Genomic DNA, 22,022 nt, shown 5'->3' with positions numbered 1-22,022 from the left:
GGTGCGGCTCGGTTCGCGGCCGCCTCTTCCAAGGGCACCTGGGGGACGCGCCGGTGGGCCGGGCGGTGGGGGCGAGGCGGCCCCGTCTCCCCCGTCTTCTGGCCCGGGGAGTGCGGAGCTGCGAGGCCCTGTGCCCCCCAGGGGCTTGCAACCCAAAAAAACCGCCGAGCTGGGCGGGGAAAGAAAAAAAAATGCCCCAAATCCCACAGCACTGGGTCCTGTGGGAATAGCTAGGTTTTCTACGTGGTCTGTGTTTTGGCCTCTCACAGTTTTGGGGGTTGTGACCTGAATTTGGCACCAGGTCTCTGGCTTTTCCATGTTAGGACTCTCTCTCTCTCTCTCTCTCTCACTCTCACTCTCTCACACACACACACACACACACTGGCTTTACACACACACACACACACACACACAGGCTTTTCCCTCTAAGGACACAAACACTCCTTCCCCCTCCTTCCCTTCCCCCCCTTTCTCCCTCCACATCTCTCTCCCCCTCTCCTTCCCCCCTCTCTCCCTCCCTCGCTCTTCCCCCCTCTGTCTTTCTTTCCCTCCTGCCCTACCCTTGTCTCTCTCTCCCTCTCTCTCTCCCTCTCTCCTCTCCTCCTTCCTCTTCCTCTCCCTCCCCCCCTCTTCTTTCCCCCCTCCCCTTCTCTCATCAAGTTCTCTGGCCTTTCCTTGTTGGGTCTCTCACTCTCACACATACACACAATTTTTGGCATCAGGTTCTTTGGCCTTTTCATGTTGGATCACACACACACACACACACACAGTTTCTGTAACTATAATTGATGTATTATTATCTGCTTAGAGATGTTAAGGAAATGTATCTAGAATGACAAAAATGTAACTAGAAGACAAAAGGGTGGTTTTTTTGTTGTTGTTGTTTTTAGCCAGTTCTGGGGCTTGAACTCAGGGCCTGGGCCCTGTCCCTGAGCTTTTGCTCAAGGCTAGCACTCTACCACTTGAGCCACAGCACCACTTCAGGCCTTTTCTGTTTATGTGGCACCAAGGAATTGAATCCAGGGCTTTATGCATGGTATGCAAGCACTCTGCCACTAAGCCACATTCCCAGCCCAGTTTTATTATTTTTTCCTCTCTGCTTTTTCTTGATTGTAGAGGAACCATAGTACTTTTTCACTGAAGCTCGGAGAAATGTGGCTTCCAGAGTATCTAAGTATATAGATTTAAGTACTTTATGGTGGCCTTTTTTTTTAAGATGGAATATTTGTCCATTTTTTTCACCATGAGGTGCATCATTACTTCTTGTTATAAAATGAAACTATGGAGGGATTTAATGTTCAGAATATTAGAGTTTATCCAAGTACTGCAAACTCAGAAACCACCTATTTCCTTACTTTATGTGTTTATGTATTTATTGCTTTAAATAGAGAAATAGAAACTAATTTTGAAACAATTTTTCTTGCTCTATTACAGGATTTATATTCTGTTAGGGTTTGGAGGCATGGGTCCCATGGTAGAGCACCAACCAATGAATGAAAGTGTCAGATAAGGAGTTCAAGTCTTGGTCTATGCCAAAAATATAAAAAAAGAAAGAATATGTATTCTGCTCAACCCTACCTACAAACACACACACACACACACACACACATACATACACACACATACATACACACATATTTTCACTTTGTGCCACTTGTTTGGCTTTTTTTCTCAAAGCTAGCACTCTGTCACTTGAGCTACAACTCCACTTCTGCTTTTGCTAGTTAATTGGAGATAAGTCTCTCCAGTTTGTTTCACTAGGCTGGTTTCATACCTCCATCCTCAGATCTCAGCCTCCTGAATAGCTAAGATTACAGCCACCAGTGCCTGGCTTCTAGTATTTGTTACACCTAAGGTCTGTAATGATTTATGCTCTCTACCATCAGACAATAAATCATGAGCAATATTGTTATTGAGTACATATTAAAATATCTGGCATATAAAATATTTACTGAAATATTCTGTTCCGTCTAGGAAATGTAATAACTGCTTTCTGCATATTTTGAATGAAGGACTTGCTTTCTGTAAGTAGGTAATATTTTAAAGCCCTAGATTTCCATCCTCGAAATTGCTCTGTATTTGTAAACAATACAATTAGAAGAGCTGATGTAAATTAAATTCTCTTCTGTAGTCATTTGGAAGTGTTGTCAAGCTGTGGATCAGACACTTTCCATGCACTTTAGAAGGACTTTTTTTTTTTTTGGTCTGGTGGTGGGGCCTGACCTCTGGGCCTGGGTGCTGTCCCTCAACTCTTCAGCTCAAAGCTAGCGTTCTACCACTTGAGCAACAGCGCCACTTCCAGCTTTTTTCTTTTTGCTTATGTAGTGCTGAGGAGTCGAACCCAGGGCCTCATGCATGCAAGGCAAGCACTCTACCACTGAGCCACCTTCCCAGCCCACTTTAGAAGGACTTGGCAGTGCATTTTAGGTACAAAGCAGTAAAAGGACCAGGCTGTCACTAGGTGTAGCCGCATAAATAATTTAAAATCAAGTAGTTTATTTCAGGCAGTAAACCTGTTAGTTGTCAAAATGGTCAAGGAAGAAGAGTCTGTACCCAATTGGAAGTTATTAAGTTACCAGTAGTGCCCAGTCTAGTAGCAAGTCATTTCTTGATGTCGGTAAAACTCCTTACTGGATGAAATCTAGCCTTTTTTAAAATGTATATTTTTTATTGTAAAGATACTGTGCAGAGGGCTGGGAAGTTCGCTCAGTGGTAGAGCGCTTGCCTTGCATGCCTGAGGCCCTGGGTTCGACTCCTCAGCACCACATAAGCAAAAAGAAAAAAAGCCGGAAGTGGTGCTGTGGCTTAAGTGGTAGAGCACTAGCCTTGAGCTGAAGAGCTGAGGGACAGCGCCCAGGCCCAGAGTTCAAGCCCCACGACCGACAAAAAAAAAAAAAAAAAGAACAAATCTGTTGTTTTTTTTTTTCAGATTAATTTGAGATGGATTAGTCTTGAACAAAAAAGCTAAGTGAGGACTTGAGACCCTAGGTTCAAGCCCCAGTACCAATACATTCTCTCTCTCTCTCTCTCACTTTCTCTTTCTCTCACTTTCTCTCTCTCTCCCTCTCTCTCTCTCTCTCTCTCTTCTCTCTCTCTCTCACACACACACATACATATGAATCAGTTTGAAATAAATTTCCTGAATCATATCTCCATGTACCTTTTTTTTGTGCCAGTCCTGGGGCTGGAACTCAAGGTGTGCGCACTGTCCCTTAGCTTTATACTCTCAACTTTTTTGTTTTCTCCTTTTTGTGATTAATCGGAGATAAAGAATCTAATGGACTTTCCTGCCTGGACTGGCTTTTCAACCATGATCTTCAGATCTTAGCTTCCTGACTCAATAGCATTACAGGTGTGAGCCACTGACACCTGGCAGAAACTTGATTTTTTGCATAGTACCAAAGGTGATTCAGATGCAGTTAGTTCATAGAGCTAGAACTGAACTGTACTAGGAAAATTCAACAGAGGTTGAATTAAAGAACTTTGAACAGAGAACTATGTTGGGCTGGGAATGTGGCTTAGTGGTAGAGTGCTAGCCTTTATCAGAAGCTCAGGGACTGTGCCCAGGCCTTGAGTTCAAGCCCCAGGACGGGCAAACCAACAACAAAAAACAGAACCACGTTGATTTTGGTGGCATTCTTGCTCCAAAACATCAATTCTTAGACAGCATTAGCCAGCTCTTCAGTATACTGAATCTTCTTTTTTTTTGGGGGGGGGTCGGGTCATGGGGCCTGAACTCTGGGCCTGGGCGCTGTCCCTCAGCTCTTCAGCTCAAGGCCAGTGCTCTACCACTTGAGCCACAGTGCCACTTCTGGCTTTTTTCTTTTTGCTTATGTGGTGCTGAGGAGTCGAACCCAGGGCCTCATGCATGCAAGGCAAGCACTCTACCACTGAGCCACCTTCCCAGCCCTATCTTCACTTCTTAGATGACCCAAATAATACTTACTGGAGGGGCTGAGGAGTTTTGAGCATGTTTATAGCTCTCAGTGTACACATTTTTGTTACTTAGCTAAATAAACTGCCCTCCTCTTTCCCTCTGTGGAAAGAACAGAGAAGGTTGATACTTTAAGATCCTGCTATGCTTGGCAGGTGGTGAAGGAGATAAAACTTAAAACAACTTTTGTGACTCAACCAGGGGAATTTAATCCCTGTGAAATTGAGACTTAGGAGGGGAGGTAACCCAAACCACATGTAGCACAATGCAGGCGCCACCAGCTTGAGCCTGTGGCCTGGCCTTGCTGAAGTAGCGCACTTGCATTTGGTGCCTTATTTCAGTGATTTCAATATGAAAATGGAGAAGAGATTTGGGTTTTAATGATAATAGGAATCAACTTGTATGAAATTTGATACTAAAAAAAGGAAATACTCATAGAGACAGTTCAGTGGCTATGTATTCATAATGGGAAACTGCTACCTCTGTTTAGGTCCAAACATTTGACAGCAGAAGAGAAACTTCGTACCCACAAAACATTCATTTCCTATTTTTCCTTTCCTCAGCTCCTGGCACACACCAGTCTTTCTCTGTGGACTTAATTATTCTAGATACTGCACAGAAAGGAATTACATAATATGTGATGATTTATGTCTGGCTTATTTTACTTAGTGTAACTTTTTAAATCATGTTGTAGCACATGTCAGTATTTTGTTCATTTCTATGGCTACATAATCTATTTATATAGACCACATTTTATTCATTATTCATCTACTGATGGGCAGTTAGGTGATTTGTACCATTAACCATGATGAGTAGTGTTGCTGTGTTTACTTATGTGTTCAAATATTTGTTCAATACCATTTGCCAGTCCCTTTGGCATAGAGTTAAGATTGCTGGGTCATACAGTAACTCTTAAGTTTAGCATTTTGGGGAGTCATGCAACTTTTCCACCAGGCCTGTATTACTTTACAGCTTGCCCCAGTACTCTGAGGATTTCAGTTTTTCTTTCTTTCTTTCTTTCTTTTTTGGGGGGGGGGTCCAGTCGTGGGGCCTGAACTCTGGGCCGGAGAGCTGTCCATCAGCTCTTCAGCTCAAGGCTAGCGCTCTACCACTTGAGCCACAGCGCCACTTCCGCTTTTTTCTGTTTTTGCTTATGTGGTGCTGAGGAATCGAACCCAGGGCCTCATGCATGCAAGGCAAGCGCTCTACCACTAAGCTACCTTCCCAGCCCAGATTTCAGTTTTTCTATAGCCTTATGGACATTTGCTGTTATCTGATTCTTTTGGTTATAGCTATACATAAATTATTATATCCTTGTGGTTTTCCTTTGTCTTTCCTTAATGACTAATGATGTAGGGCAAAGTTTCATGTGCTTGTTGGAGTTTTCCTTTTATTGTTGAGCTGTAAGAATTCTTTCTCCACTGGGCACCAATGGCTTGTGCCTATAATCGTAGCTATTCAGGAGGCTGAGATCTCAAGATCATGGTTCAAAACCAGCCTGGGCAGGAAAGTCCATGAGACTCTTATCTCCAATAAACCACTCAGAAAACTGGAAGCGGCTTGTGGCTCAAGTAGTAGAGCACTTGCCTTGAGCTGAAGAGCACAGGGATAGTGCCCAAGCCCAGAGTTCAAGCTCCATGACTCACACACACACACAAACTTTCTCCCTTTTCTTGGTGGCACTAGGATTTGAACTTAGGGCCTTACAAAGCAGATGTTCTACCACTCTAACTACTCCAGCAGAGTAAGTTACAGTATTTTCAAAGTTCTAGACACTCATGCTTTGACATTGTTTGGTTTGCAAGTACTCCTTCTTGTAAGTTGTTTTCTCACCTTCTTGATAGTATTCTTTGGCACACAAACGTTTTTTAATTTTGACAAGTCTTGTTTGTGTCTCCTCCTCCTCTCTCTGTCCACTGGGGCTTGAAGTCAGGACCTCATGCTTTCACTTAGCTGTTTGGCTCAAGGATGGTATTCTACCACTTGAGCCACAGCTTTGCTTCCTGCCTTTTGGACTTCCCTGTCCCTGCTGACTTGGAACCATGATCCTCATACCTCAGTCTCCTGAGTAGCTAGGATTACAGATGTTAGCCACTGGTGCGCAATTTACTTCCAGCTTTTTGCTAATTAATAGGAGATAAGAGTCTTCTCAGTTTGCTCAGTCTGGCTTCAAAACTCAATTCTCAGCCTTCAGTGTAGCTAGCGGTACACTGTCTTGTACAAGGTATTGCCAAATCCTGAGCTTGTATGTTTAGGTTTTTTTTTTTTCCTCCCAGAAAAAAAATTGTCTTCTTTGAAGTAGGAGTCCAGCTTCATCTTTTACATATGCCTATCCAGTTAAACTAGCACTATTTTCTGAATAGACCATTTTTTCTCCAGTGAATAGTGTGATGGTACCATTGTTGAAAATCTGGATTCTGAGTTCTTTTTCATATTTTAATCCCTATGTTTTGATTACTATGGATTAATAGTCAACTTTGAAATTAGAATATATGAAGCCAGCTTACACCAATAATCCTAGCTCGTTGGGAGGTGGAAATTAGGTGATCATAGTTCAAGGCATCCTGGACACAAAAGTTCAAGAGAATCCATCTCCATCAGTGTCTGGGCATGGCAGCCTGTGCTGGTGACTCCAACTCTAGAGGAGGCACAAAAGCTGGGCACAAAGCCGGGCGCTGGTGGCTCACGCCTGTAATCCTAGCTACTCAGGAGGCTGAGATCTGAGGATTGAGGTTCAAAGCCAGCCCGGGCAAGAGAGACCTTGAGACTCCTATCTCCAATAAACCACCAGAAAACCCGAAGTGGCGCTGTAGCTCAAGTGGTGGAGCGCTCGCCTTGAGCTGAAGAGCTGAGAGACAGCGCCCAGGCCCAGAGTTCAAGCCCCACGACTGACAAAAAAAAAAAAAAAAAAGCTGGGCACAGTGGCATGTACCTGCTGTCCCCAGTAACACCAGATAGAATCACAGGGAGGCTGGCCTGAGCTTAAAGCAAGCCCCTACCTAAAAAACAACCAAGGCAGAAATGGAGATATATGCATCTCCCAACTTTGTGTTTTTCAAGATTATTTTGGTTATTTGAGGCCTATGAGCATTCTGCATGAATGTTGGGATTAAAATTGTCCTACTGCTCTGACTCCCCCCCCCCTTTTTTTTTTGTTGGTCATGGGGCTTGAACTCGGCTTGAGTGCTGTCCCTCAGCTCTTCAGTTCAAGGAGAGAGCTCTACCACTTGAGCCACAGCACCACTTCCGGTTTTCTAGTGGCTTATTGGAGATAAGAGTCTCAAGGACTTTCCTGCCTGGGCTGGCTTTGAACCTTGATCCTCAGATCTCAGCCTCCTGAGTAGCTAGGATTACAGGCGTGAGCCACCGGTGCCCGACAACCCCATATTGTTTTTGATGACAGATCTGTCGATCTTATTTGAGGTTCCATTGTATGCGATTGATAAATCAGTCACTTCTGTTTCTCTCTTGCTGCTCTCAATATTGGCATTTTTGTCTTTGAATAGTTCGATTTTGGCTTGTTCCCATATGGATGTCTTTTTTATGCTACTTGGATTCACTGAGTTTCTTAGCACATTCGTGTCACTGGTCTGGCACTTTTCTGCTTCTATGGAAAAAGTGGGTGTGGCTTTTTATTGGTTGTTTGTTTTGGGGGGTGGAGGACCTGGGGATTAAACCCATGGCCTTTTATATACTGAACACATATTCTATGGAGCTAAACCTCTAGTTTCATAAAGTAGAAAATTTTAAATTTTTACTTATTTTTGTGACAATCCTGGGCACTGTGCCTGAACTTTTGTGCTCAAGGCTAGCACTCTATGACTTCAACCAAAAGTCTACTTTCTCACTTTTTGGTGGTTAATTGGATATTAAGACTTTCCTGCCAGGGCTGGCTTTGAACCTCAGTCCCCAGAGCTCAGCCTCCTGAGTAGCTAGGATTACGGGTGTGAGCCATTAGTGCCTGGCCAAAGCACAATTTTTTTTTAATGGATATCAGTTCTGCTATTTAAGTTCATAGCCTTATTGGATCTCTGAATGTCTGTTTTCTTTCATGATTCAGAGAACACAGCTTGTCTCCTAACCAAGAAAAATTCTTCCCTTAATACTGTTGGGTCTGCAACATTAAAAAGTTTGCGTTTTAGACAGTTGATATGTTAGTTTTATTGTTACATTTGGGTTAATTATTCAGTGAGAACTACACTTTAAAACCACAAATTGTAAAGTGCCTTAAACTTTGGATCCATACTTTGTTCTAAGAAAGAATATTTGAATTGTAAGGTAAAACCATTTTAGTTTAACTATCTAATATAAGATTAGTATTTTTGAGAATATTATGGGAAATATCCCAGCAAAGTAAATACTAAGGAACTTTGTAAAGCTATAATTATCCAAAATAAATTGAAAGATCAAGAGAAGTCCATTGTTACCAGTTATATCAAAATGAAGAATTAAGCTGGATACTTGTGGGTCATACCTGTAATCCTACCTACTCAGGAAGCTGAGATTCAGAGGATGGCAATTTGAGGCCAGCATAAAAAAGTCTGTTAGACTCTATCTCCATAATAACCAGCAAAACCCAGTCTGGAGACTTGGCTCAAGTGGTAGAGTGCCAGCCAAGCAAAGTCAAGCAAATTAGGAGGCCGTAAGTAAATGCTGGGACCCTCCAAACAAAATAATTCAAGAAGTGTCTGAAAAGTAAATTACAAGCTAAAAAAATGAATCAGCTTTGGTTAGCATGGAGTAAATGACCATTTATAATTCCTCACCCTTGCATGATACCAGTTACCAAGGGAAAAGGGCCAAAATGTAACAAAGCCTTTTCAGTGGAAGGACACATCTGGAGATGGAATTCAAAGCACTGTGAATCCAGCTGCACTCTGTGCAGTTTGGCAACACACTTCTGTCACTCCTTAACATCTCCAGAATATGCAGTCCACTTTGGGAGTGTGGAGATGACAAAGCTGAAGGCCTTGGAATGCTAGTAAGCCCTACTTTCAGAGCAGGCCAGCTGTGACTTTGCTACTGTGGAACTCTGGGCTATCAGTAGCGTCTTAAATTCTGTGTGAACACTGGATGTTTAAAGTCACCAGGGGAAAGCAAATACCTAACCAGTTGTTGAAGAAGCCAATTCTATTTATAATAGGTGAATCCATAAGAAATTTTTTTTAAAAAATCTGGCAGCTTATAAGCATATTTTGTTTAGTCTGCATGTATTGACATACTATTAAAAAGAAATGAATTAGATTCCAGTGTTTAACATTTAATAATCAAAATTGATAAAAAATCTGAGTAGCAAGGATTACAGGTGTGAGCCACCAGAACCCAGCTAACATGTTTTCCTTTGTGTTTTTTATTTTTGGTCAGACATGGGGTTTGAACTCTGGGCCTGGGTACTGTCCTTGAGCTCTTCAGCTCAAGGCAAACAATTTACCACTTGAGCCATAGTGCCACATTCGGTTTTCTGAGTGGTTTATTGGAGATAAGAGTCTTACAGACTTTCCTACCCAGGCTGGCTTTGAACTGCAATCCTCAGATCTCAGCCTCCTGAGTAGCTGGATTACAGGCGTGAGCCACTGACACCTGGCTGGAGTGGGCTTTTACTTTTATTTTACTTAATTTTTTTTTGTGCTAATCCTGGGCTTGAACAGGACCTAGGCATTGTCTCTTGAGCTTTTTTGCTCCAAGCTTTACCACTTGAGTCACAGCTCCACTTTCGACTTTTCAAGGTAGTTAATTGTAGAGTATCATGGACTTTTCTGCTTGGGCTGGCTTTGAACTGAGATCCTTAGATCTCAGCCTCCTGAGTAGCTAGGATTACAGATGTGAGCCACTAGTACCCAGCTTCTATTTTTTTTTTTTTTTTGTTTCTTAAAAGGGAATAATAGGGCTGGGAAGGTGGCTCAGTGGTAGAGCGCTTGCCTTGCAAGCCTGAGGCCCTGGATTCGATTCCTCAGCACCATATAAGCAAAAGGAAAAAAAGCCGGAAGTGGCGCTGTGGCTCAAGTGGTAGAGCGCTAGCCTTGAGCTGAAGAGCTGAAGGACAGCGCCCAGGCCCAGAGTTCAGGCCCCACAACCGCCCCCCCCCCCAAAAAAAAGGGAATAATAATATCATAAGAATAACTCAATTTCATTTTACAAGTCTCTGCTGTTTTCCTTTAGAAAACCTTTGCTTCTTTGTTAGTATAGTCTTAACAGAAAAACTTGTTAAACTTGTTTTGTTGTATGTTGTATTTTCAGAGCAGTGGAAAGAGCTCAGTGCTGGAGAGCCTAGTGGGGCGGGATCTGCTTCCTCGAGGCACTGGCATTGTCACCCGGAGGCCTCTTATTCTGCAGCTGGTCCACGTCTCACCAGAGGATAAGCGAAAAACATCAGGAGAAGAGAATGGTAAATATTACAATTGGGGATAAGAATGATCTAAAAACTATTCATTTTTGGTGTGTTTCTAAGATATGATTTGATTAGTTAATTGGAAATTATTAATGGCTATAGCAAGATCTGAATTCCTGTGGAAAGAAGTTGTACAACAGTTTCTGAATATAAGAAAGTAATTTTTGTTGTTTTTATGAATGAACTTGATGGGAATAGTCCTGAGTGATTCAGCTTTATAAACTTATTGGTGGTATTTAATAAAGGACCCAGTGACAGAGTGCATAGTAATTAATCCATTATTTTAAAGAAAAAGGATTTTGTTTTAGTTTTTAAGGCAGGTTCTTATTCTGTAGCCTAGGCTATCCTGTTAGACTCATGATTCTCGCATCTCAGCATCCCTGGTGCTGGGAGTATGTGCCTCCAGGCCTTGCTCCTCTAAGTACTGATGTTTTTGGTTTCTACTTTAATTTGCAACTTAAGTCATTTAGATTCTAGCTGAAATTTTCATTTTAAATTGAGCTGACTGTTAGTTAGCTTAGAATTGTTAACTCACTTTCCCTTTCCTTGTCTCACCACATACCTGCTAGTTTTCATTTCCCTTCATTGGCGTGGGTTATTATTTAAACTTTTAATTTAAAATTACTATTAGTTTTTACTTTAAATGTATACAACACCTTCATTTTGAAGATCTTCTCTGCCATGTTCAGGTTTAGACTCTAGCTAAACTGAGTTAGGCTCTTTCTTAAATATGTTATATGAAAAGTAGGCCTAGAATATGCAAATAAGAAACCATGCATTTTTGTATATAGCAAAATTTTAAAGAATTAAAAAGGCATTTTAAGAAATGTTATCTATTAGAGTTTAAGTTGCTTATAAAATGTGTATACTATGTTAGTCATACATAATGAGTTTAAATGTTCTAGAGTACTGCATCTAATATTCTAATTTAGTTCAGTGCCTGGCTTAGATTTTCTTTTATTAAAAAAGTCTTTAAAAATTGCCTTAATTGTTAAGTGGCTTTTGCAGCAGAATACTGTGTCTGTTTCTTATCTGCATAGATTTATTTTCCTGCAGCTTCATTTTGCTTCTTCAAATAAGATGAGATGATATATTGACAAAATTGATGCTACTGGAGTTTTTGTATTTGGTTGTTTTTGTTGTTGTTGTTTTTTCATTTATCATAGGAGTTGATGCTTGTTTTGTGTTTAAAGTGGGGAATGCTGTCATGAGCATTCACTATGACTCTAGAATCACTGAAGCAAGTGAATGAAGCTAGCAAATGGTATTTTCCAGCCATACTGCCAGAGATATGGAGGAAATTTTTAATTCTATTAGACGTGTTCTTGCTGTATTATGAATCATGCTGCATTTTTGTAATAGTTCTTAACTGAAATTCTAAACCTTGAATTTAGTCATTTTAAATTCAAACAAATTCATGAAATATTTTATTTTATTTATTTTATTTTAATTAGTTCTGGGGCTTGAACTCTGGGCCTGGGTGTTGTCCCTGAGTTCCATTTGCTCAATGCTGGCACTCTTACCACTTCACTTTCAGCTTTTTCTGTGATTAATTGAAGATAGCTTCAGGGAGCCAGCCCTGGCTGGCTTCGAACTGTAATCCTCAGATTTCAGCCTCCTGAATAGCTATGATTAGAGGTGTTAGCCACTGGTGCCCGGCTCAAATATTTTAAATTCAGGCCATGAAAACTATATAGCATTAGATCTCTTTTAACTTTTTGTCTCAAGCTCTTGGTAGATGCAGCCAGTGTTTCCTTAAGATAAAACTTTGCTTGTTAGGAAAGAGGTGCATTTCAGCTGTATGTGAGTTAGCTCCCTGGTATCTCTGCTGTGTGTCCACTGCATTTTGTTGATGTCTCTTCTTGCTCATGGGTCAGTAGATTTGCATATCTTTATCTGCATACACACACACATGCACGCATGTGTGCACGCACGCGCACACACACACAGGTATATATATTTCCCCCAAGTTTATTGCTTTGTGTGTGTGTGTGTGTGTGTGTGTGTGTGAGAGAGAGAGAGAGAGAGAGAGAGAGAGAAAGGGAGAGGGGGAGAGAGAGAGAGAGAGAGAGAGATTTTCCTCCACTTAAATAACAGCTAGCAATAACACAGGTTTCATAAATTTGAGTACTAAATTTTATATTTTATTCTGGGATAATTCTTAAGTTTCTTAATTAGCGATAATTTCTTCTTGGGAGAAGCAGTTCTACCTTACTATAAGTCATTCTAACCTAGAGGAAATTAGAAATCAAGAAGCAAATTACCGTATAAAGTATGAACTGTTTTGATAGCCTGACAGTGAGAGCACAGGAGGAAACTAAGCAGAAAGTGCCCAAAGAACAAGAACAGAAAAATCCTTTTTGCATAGGGATTATAAATTAAGCCCACGAGGGTTTTGCCTTATAATGTAGTAAAGGCCTAAATTACCAATAATATCTTAAGGGCAGAACATTTTAGGTGGTTTAGAGAAATATAATCAATTTTAATTATAGGCCTATAAAAACTAGATGAAATATTTTAGTGTTTGAATATGCACAAGTCAGTTGTCAGGAAAACTCAGCATCATGCAACAATCTTTCTGCCATCTCTCTGGGGTAATTGAGGTATCAGTATAGTATGTAGGGAAATTACTTAGAAGTACATAGTTCCCTCTAATTCTAGTTGTAAATTTTGAATAATTGAATGCTGTGTGCATTTGAAATGTAATGTTTCTAGACATTTTATTCTTTTAAAAAGTTAACAGTTTTAGGGATAAGCTAAACTTACCATTCTGTGCTGTTTCTCTTTAACTACAGACCCTGCCTCATGGAAAAACTCAAGACACCTTTCTAAAGGTTCCCTTTCTCCATTTGTTTCTGGCCCTTCTTTCTCTTATTCTGCCTGCATGTGTGCTTATGTACTCTTACAGGCTGTGTGCATTTTTTTCTTCCATTTTTATTTGCCTACCCACCTTACAGGTTTTAGTGGTTTTTGTCATCAGAATGCAAGCTTTTTTAGTGGTGAATGTACTTTATTTCATTTTTATTTTCCAAAACATGCTTGTGAAGCTAGACCTTCTTTATGTAAGATGAATCAAACATACCGTGTTGGTATGTAGTCCTGCTTCTGTGAGTTCTATCCACCTAGATTACTCCTGCCCTCCAATGAGACTTCTTGGAAGAAGGTACTATGCTTCAGGTCGGTGAGAACTTTACTTGCAAAGAGGACCCAATTTTATTTACCTTTATTCCACAAAATAATCAAGCCACCTTTTCATTGATAAATATTTATATAATTGCCATGTAGTGGTTTTGATTTTGATTTCAGGTACAGATGTGCATCATTCAATATTCTTAACTTGTTAAGAATTGGGGTTTGGCCAGGGCAAAATCACTATACTTGGGAGAGGTGTAAAGTTAGATTACCTTTTCTACAATTAAACATTTCTGATTTCTCAAGGAAAAACAAAGTTCTAGATCACTTCACACAGTATACACAGTGAACATATTTTCTTTTTTTTTTAAAAAAAAAAAAAAGGTCAGGGGGAACAGACCTGTGACTGGAAACTCAATGGAGAGTACCAACTCACCAAGGGTTTTTCCTTCTTCCTCCATTTCATTTCTTCCTACCTTAGTTCCATTGGAGAATATGACAGAAGTTGTACCACTGAGAGTTCTTTAAAGCCAGCAAATTGTGATTGTATAGCTGATGACCAGGAAACCATGTTAAAACCACAACAAAACTGAAAACTCGGCTGCTTCATTCATATATTGCAAATATTCACAATGTGTGATGCGCACCAATCTTGTATAGGTGCTTTTTGCATTATTCAGTAGGGTTCTTCATTTTTCTTACCGGGTAACTTAAGTGTAAGTATAAACAGAATAGGAAGTGAACAAAATATAATCTATAAAATCTAGATTTCAAGTGGTAGAAAAATTTGTGAGTGATGCTACCTGAAGTTCCTTATTTGAAGTACAGGGCACTGGTTTTTTTTTGTCCATTCGTGGGCCCTGAACTCTGGGCCTGGGCGCTGTCCCTCAGCTCTTCAGCTCAAGGCTAGCGCTCTACCACTTGAGCCACAGTGCCACTTCCGGCTTTTTTCTTTTTTTGCTTATATGGTGCTGAGGATTCGAACCCAGGGCCTCAGGCATGCAAGGCAAGCGCTCTACCACTTAGCCATCTTCCCAGCCCCAGGGCACTGGTTTTTTAAATGTTAAATATATAGTTTAGAAGATGTTAAACTTTTAAATTTGTAGTTAGTGGCAACATAGGAACAAATAACAATTTTCATCGAACATTGTTAACTTATAGTTAGTGGCAAAATAGGAACAAATAACAATTTATTGTACAGCCATTTTGAATTCCTAACTATAAAAAAATACTTTTTGTAGTTTTCAGTATATGAGTTTTTTCTTTTTTTTTCTAGGTGTAGAAGCTGAAGAATGGGGTAAATTTCTTCACACCAAAAATAAGGTATTTAAGATATAATGACATAACGTGTTGAAAATACCATTTTGTAAAATTAGCAGATAATTTAGTTTCTTTCTTTTTTTATTTTGGGTCCAGTCGTGGGACCTGAACTCTGTCTGGGCCTGGGCGCTGTCCCTCAGCTCTTCAGCTCAAGGCTAGTGCTCTACCACTTGAGCCACAGCGCCACTTCCAGCTTTTTTCTTTTTGCTTATGTGGTGCTGAGGAGTCGAACCCAGGGCCTCATGCATGCAAGGCAAGCACTCTACCACTGAGCCACCTTCCCAGCCCATAATTTGGTTTCTTGTCATTGGCAATGTGTTATGTTACTTTGAAGCAACTGTTCCCTTGAGAAATAATTATGTCTCAGTAACATTTCTAACCATATAGTTCTAACCATAATCTTCTAACAATAATCTTCAGATGGAGTCTGTTTAACTTGGAGATTCTTAAGTGTTGTAGAAACAAACAACTATGAGTTAATGGCTTAGAAAAATATGCATCAGAATTTATTTGCTAATTTCCTGCAGCAAATGCATAGACATCCTTGACATTTATGGACACTCAAACCATCAATTAAGAACTTTTGATCTCACTTTGAATTTTGTAGTTTTTATTTGCTTTGTGTGTTTAGCTTTACACAGATTTTGACGAAATTCGACAAGAAATTGAGAATGAAACAGAAAGAATTTCAGGAAATAACAAGGTAAGCATCTATTTAGACCTGGAAGGCATAAACATCAGTAAATAGAATACTGAAGGTTTTCTGTAGATAATATAATTCATAATCTTGATCTTTGAAATAATATGTTTTCACAAACATAAAAACTTTGCTTAAGATCTCTTGGCACTAGGTATTTTGCCACTCACTTGTAATCTCAACACATGGGAGATGGAGATAGAAGGATCAAGTTTGTGACCAGCCTGGGCTATATTTACAGTGAGACCAACAATGCTTAGTACGTGCAAGTCCCTGGATTTGGTCCCAAGCAACATGAAGAAAACAACAACAAAAAAAACCCTTTGTTCCTCAGAACTTTTATGTATGTCAAATATTTCACACTTATATTTTTCTTTCTTTTTTTTTTTTTTGGTCGGTCTTGGGGCTTGAACTCTGGGCTTGGGTGCTGTCCCTGCGCTCTACAGCTCAAGGCAAGTGCTCTACCGCTTGAGCCATAGTGCCACTTCCCGTTTTCTAATGGTTTATTGGAGAGCAGAGTCTCACGGACTTTCCTGCCGGGGCTGGCTTTGAACCGCGATCCTCAGATCTCAGCCTCCTGTGTAACTAGGATTATAGGCGTGAGCACCGGTGCCCAGCTCATACTTATGTTTTTCTTAACCCTGTCATGTACATAGCACTTTAAATTATAATTATGCTGTATAATACTGTTATTGTGAGTTAACTTTGTTTTTTTTTGGGGGGGCAGTGCTGGGCCTTGAACTCAGGGCCTGGGCCTGGTCTTTGGGCCTCTTTGTGCTCAAGGCTATTGCTCTAGCACTTAAGCCACATTGCCACTTCTGGCTTTTTCTGAGTAGTTTATTGGAGATAATAGTCTCATGGACTTTCCTTCCTGGGCTGGCTTTGAACTGTGATCCTCAGATCTCAGTCTCCGGAGTAGTTAGGATTACAGGCATGAGCCACTGGTGCCCAAAATGAGTTATCTTTTTTCTGGTTGATTGATTGTACTCTTAATTGAGGAAGCATTTTGTAATTCCTAAGGTACATGTATTTTGCAGAACTATTTTTCTTTTTTCTTTCTTTTGGGGGTCCAGTTGTGGGGCCTGAACTCTGGGCCTGGGCGCTGTCCCTCAGCTCTTCAGCTCAAGGCTAGCAGGCTCTATCACTTGAGCCACAGCGGCCACTTTCAGCTTTTTTCTTTTTGCTTATGTGGTGCTGAGGAATCGAACCCAGGGCCTCATGCATGCAAGGCAAGCATTCTACCACTGAGCCACCTTTGCAGCCCTGGCAGAACTATTTTTCTTACATAAAGAGAAATACTATTATTATTTTTTAATGAAGGTAGTATGTTAACAACTGATTACTTTTTATTTGTAATGGTACTAGAGCTTGAATTCAGTGCCTCACATTCTTGCTTAGCCTTTTCACCCAAGGCTAGCATACAACCAGCTGGTGCTACTTCTGGCATTTTTGTTCGAGCCCCAATACTGGCACCCCTCAAAAGAGTTTTTTTTTTTAAATTAGTTGTCTGAAGAAATATGCTATATATTCTTACCACTTAACATTCAAAGATCAAGAACCAAATTGGTTTGAGTAACTTGCTATTTATTTCTTACTCTGTTAATTCAGAAATAGTATAGATTTAGATAGTGAAGAATAAATTGTTCTTTTTAGTATGGTCTGGTAAACATATTTTAAGAAATGGCATTGCATATTGTTATGCTTCTAAATGTAAATAGTATAATGATTTATATTTCTGTGGTATGTGGTGGGGCACGGTTATAGCCTGTTACATGGATGACTGTCTTCTCATAGGTTTCATTGAACTGTGATTACTGAAAAGTTTTAGAAATTGGTTTAAAAGCATCCTAACTCTATATACTTCAAGTTTTATACTTCATTGAACTTTTAATGTGATTTTTAATATGTTTTCAAATTTATATTTAGGGAGTAAGCCCTGAACCAATTCATCTTAAGATTTTTTCACCCAATGTTGTCAATTTGACACTGGTGGATTTGCCAGGAATGACCAAGGTAAGGACTCATGTTCATGTTCGCCCTTGAACCAATGAGGGTTTTTCTTTCACCTCCTACGGGAACAGTGAGCTGTTGTATGCAGCCATACTTGGTCTGCTGTAGTATTTTATAGGCTCCTTTCTCCTAGAACACTTTCCTTACTTGCTTCTGCACTCTGATCTCTAATGTCACTGAGTACTCATTTTCAGTTTCTTTTGCTGGTTTCTTCTTATCTCCCCCAGGTCTTAACCAATGAGTGCTCTTGAGCTCAGGTTTTGTCCTCTTGTCTTCTTCTGGTACACTTACATTGTGATGAATTAGCGGGTTTTTTTGGTTTGTTTTATTTGTTTGCCAGTCTTGGGGCTTGAACTTGGGGCCTGGGCACTGTCTCTGAGCTTCTTTTGCTCAAGGCTAGCACTCTCCCACTTGAGCCACAGTGCTACTTCTGGCTTTTTCTGTGTATGTGGTACTGAGGAATCAAACCCAGGCCTTCATGCATGCTAGGTAAACACTACCACTAAGCCATATTCACAGCCCAACCTTAGCAATTTTACATACAGAAGTTTCTCTATGTTGATTACATTCAGGTATCTCCAGCCCTGTATACCTATCCAGATATCCACTTGACATACACATGTGAATGTTCACTAGGTTTTTCTGACTTGATGTGTTTAATATCTAATTCCCAACCTGTCCTTCAACTAGATTTGATCATTCTGTAGTTTTTGTCGACTCAATAAATGGCAGCTTCATTCTACTCCTGGTTTAGTCAAAAGTTTCCAGTCATCTGTGACTTTTATCCTTCAGGTCTTCCCTGACTTGGAGGCCATCATCTTAGCTCTTCTTTCATTTATAATAGAGCCTCAAAAAGAAAGTCCAAACTCAGTTACTTCTTACATGTTCATAGCTGGCCTAGCCACTGCCATCTCACCTGGATTTGTGCAATAATAATAATATAATTTTGAAAAATATTCTTTTTTTTTTGGTTGGTCATGGGGCTTGAACCCTGGGCCTGGGCACTGTCCCTGTGCTCTTCAGCTCAAGGTGAGTGCTCTGCCTCTTGAGCCACAGCGCCACTTCTGGTTTTCTAGTGGTTTATTGGAGATGAGAGTCTCGGGACTTTCCTGCCCGGGCTGGCTTTGAACCATGATCCTCAGATCTCAGCCTCCTATGTAACTAGTATTATAGGCGTGAGCCACCAGTGCCTGGCTTCTTTTATCCATTTTTAATAAAGCAACCTCAATGATTGTGATTCTATTAAATTGAAAATGAGATTGTGTCATTTCTTGGCTGTAAGTCTTTCTAGTGGCTTCCTTCTCTACTTATCACAAGTCTGAATTTTTACAGAGACACAAACTATCTACGTGATATGTCTGTGTTTCCTCATCTAACTTGTGCTTTAGCTTCCTGCTCTTGCAGCTTACCCAAATGTAGAATGTTCGTTCTTTCTTTCTTCTTTTTTTTTTGGTTGGTCGTGCGTGGGGCTTGAACTCTGGGCTTGGGTGCTGTCCCTCAGCTCTTCACCTCAAATCTAGTGCTCTACTACTTGAGCCACAGCATCATTTCTGGTTTTCCTGAGTGGTTTATTGGAAATAAGAGTCTCATGGAGTTTCCTGCCCAGGCTGGCTTTGAACTGTGATCCTCAGATCTCAGCCTCCTGAGTCGCTAGGATTACAGGTTTGAGCCACCAGCGCTCGGTGGAATGTTCTTTCTCAAATACCTGCATTCACCTCTCTCTTATTCCCTTTAATTTCTGTTTATTTTTCAAGTGTCAGTGTCTCTATGTAAAAGCATAATCACTCTATTTAAAAGCATAATGTAAGTAAAAACAATAACTTAAAAGCAGAATCCTCTGAAATCACTGCTTAACCTCCTATTATAATCCTTTACTACCTGATTTTCTGTATTATCTATCTCTTGTCACCAAACATAATCTCTAAAAGGTCAAAACCTTTACATTGTCTAAATTTACTATTGTAATATAATCTAGTATATATGAAAGAGTGCCTGAAATATAGTAGGCTGCCAGTTAACACTTGTTGAATGAATGAATGAGTGAATTTGTCTCTAGCTAGTTAGAATTGCCCAATCAACACAGGATTGTGTGCAGTACACATTTATGCAGGAGTAAACTTTTAAAATTTGCAGGAATTACATTTTGAAACTTCCTACATATGCCCCTAGTGTATTATGAATTTAATTATTTTAAAATGCCAGGACTGGGAATAATGACAGCGGTAAAGTGCTTGCCAAGTATGCATGAAGCCCTGGGTTCGATTCCTCAGTACCACATAAACAGAAAAAGCTGAAAGTGTGCTGTGGCTCTTGGTAGAGCGCTAGCCTTGAGCACAGAGAGGCTCAAGGACACTGCCTGAGTTCAAGCTCCAGGACTGGCAAAAATAAAACGTAAAAATAAAAATGCCAGGTGCCAGTGGCTTATACCTATAATCCTGGCTACTCAGGAGGCAGAGATCTGAGGATCACAGTTCGAAGCCAGCCAGGGCTTGAAAGTCTGTGAGACTCTTTTTTTTTCTTTTAATTTTATTTGTGAAGATACTGTACAGAGGGGTTACAATTACATGGGCAGGATAATGCGTACATTTCTTACCAAGCATTGCAGCCTCCTCCTTTTGTTTACCCTTCACATCCCTTCCCAGCCTCCCCCCTCCCCTCTGTGAGACTCTTATCTCCAATAACTACTACTAAAAAAAAAGTAGCCAGAAGTAGCACTGTGGCTCAAGTGGTAGAATACTAGCCTTTAGCAAAAGAAGCTCAGGAATAGCACCCATGCCCAGTTTAAGCCCCAGGACTGGCAAAAAAAAAAAAGGTGAAATACCTATTTTCTGTGCATTAACTGGGAAAAATGCTTTGAGTTGATGTGTATCATTAGCACCTTGCTCATCTCTTTGGTTTAGGTGCCTGTAGGTGATCAACCTAAGGACATAGAGCTTCAAATCAGAGAGCTCATTCTTCGATTCATCAGCAACCCCAATTCAATTATCCTTGCCGTCACTGCTGCTAATACAGATATGGCAACATCAGAGGCACTGAAAATTTCAAGAGAGGTAGATCCAGATGGTAAGAACAGACGTTGATATTGAATGAGATGCTTGATGCACAGTGACAGATAAACCCTTAAGAAACCTGTGGTGCCTCACACCTGTAATCCTGAGATCTGAGACTCGAGGTTTGAAACAAGCTCAGGCAGCAAGTCTGAGACTTCCTTTAATTATCAAAAAGCCAAAAGGAGGTGTGGCACAAGTGGTAGAGCACTCACTTTGAGTGAAAAATCTAGGGTCAGTGCCCAAGCCCTGAGTTCAAGCCCTATTACTGGCACAAGCAAAAAGAGAACTTGTATTTATAAAAAGGAGTGGCTTTTAGCTAACACAAATTAAAAAATAATATATTTTTCCATTTTCCTTATAATTTCAAGTAGAGATTTGATGGAAAAGTAGGTAAAAATACTTTATATAATGTGTGTATTTGCAATAGCTATCTAAGGATGCTAACAATACTGTGGTTTTGTGTAAATAAAATGTCTGAGATTTGTGAATGGTGATTTTGTAAGAAAAAATAACTCATAGTTGGTAATTAATGTAGATTATTCTGGTCCAGGAAAGAATGATGTTTTCTACATTCTATAGAGATAGAACACATTCAGACAATGCTCAAGGCATAGTGGATTCTTAGAAGTAAAGGTAAAATCTTTTTAGGAAGCATTTGTTAACTCCAAGAATTAGTTCATACTGCTTTTCAGTGATTCTTTACTAAAGAGAGAGGGATTTCATGTCTATATAAAATGTTAGCCTGTGAGTGAGTGATTATTGTTGCTTTTAATATTTGCCTTATTTTTTTAAATCTTTGGAGGGTCTGAAGGCTGTGTCATATTTTTATTTTCCTGCTTCAAAGAATTTCAAATAAAAATATTGTTAGAACATGTTAGTACTGAGCTAACAGGTTTATTTAACATGCTGTTTTCTTTCTTACCTTGGCCAGGTCGCAGAACCCTGGCTGTGATCACTAAGCTTGACCTGATGGACGCAGGCACTGATGCCATGGATGTGTTGATGGGGAGAGTCATTCCAGTAAAGCTTGGCATCATTGGCGTGGTCAACAGGTCAGCATTCAAGAGCGGGGCGTGAATTATACATTCTCATTTCAAAAGTATCAATCTCAAATCACTTCTACCTTAATTTTCCTCGTCTTCTGTAATGTTGGTACTGCTGGGGAATGTATTACTTTAAATACAGAAAAGAGATTCACTAAAATCTCTTGTAGACAGTGCTAGTAGAAATTGTTTCTAAAATAGTGGCACAAAATGGAATATAATTTAATCATGGGGCTTCAAGAATGCTTGCCTATTATGTAAGCTGTAAGGGGCACTGGAAAAAAGTATTACTTAGTTTTTACCCAGTCAAGAAAGTTTGAGGTTGGGGTTGGGAAGGTGGCTCAGTAGAGTGCTTGACTTGCATGCATGAGGCCCTGAGTTCGATTCCTCAGCACCACATAAGCAAAAAGAAAAAAGCCGGAAGTGGCGCTGTGGCTTAAGTGGTAGA

General features: G+C 40.2%; 1 protein-coding gene across 1 annotated transcript in view; it reads left to right on the top strand.

The window, feature by feature from the left end:
- The window catches only part of Dnm1l (dynamin 1-like), a 44,628-nt gene that overhangs the window by 677 nt on the left and 21,929 nt on the right, over positions 1-22,022 (top strand). The window contains exons 2-8 of the mRNA XM_013033409.1: positions 10,172-10,319; positions 13,118-13,156; positions 14,731-14,777; positions 15,406-15,477; positions 17,398-17,484; positions 20,382-20,544; positions 21,463-21,583. Of these exons, the coding sequence (XP_012888863.1) occupies positions 10,172-10,319; positions 13,118-13,156; positions 14,731-14,777; positions 15,406-15,477; positions 17,398-17,484; positions 20,382-20,544; positions 21,463-21,583 (677 nt within the window). The remainder of the gene's footprint in view (positions 1-10,171; positions 10,320-13,117; positions 13,157-14,730; positions 14,778-15,405; positions 15,478-17,397; positions 17,485-20,381; positions 20,545-21,462; positions 21,584-22,022) is intronic.

Source organism: Dipodomys ordii, unplaced genomic scaffold (assembly GCF_000151885.1).
Source record: "Dipodomys ordii isolate 6190 unplaced genomic scaffold, Dord_2.0 Scaffold167, whole genome shotgun sequence".
Classification (NCBI taxonomy): Eukaryota; Metazoa; Chordata; class Mammalia; order Rodentia; family Heteromyidae; genus Dipodomys; species Dipodomys ordii.
The sequence above is the reverse complement of the archived record's forward strand: the minus strand, read 5'-3'. Positions and strand labels throughout refer to the sequence as shown.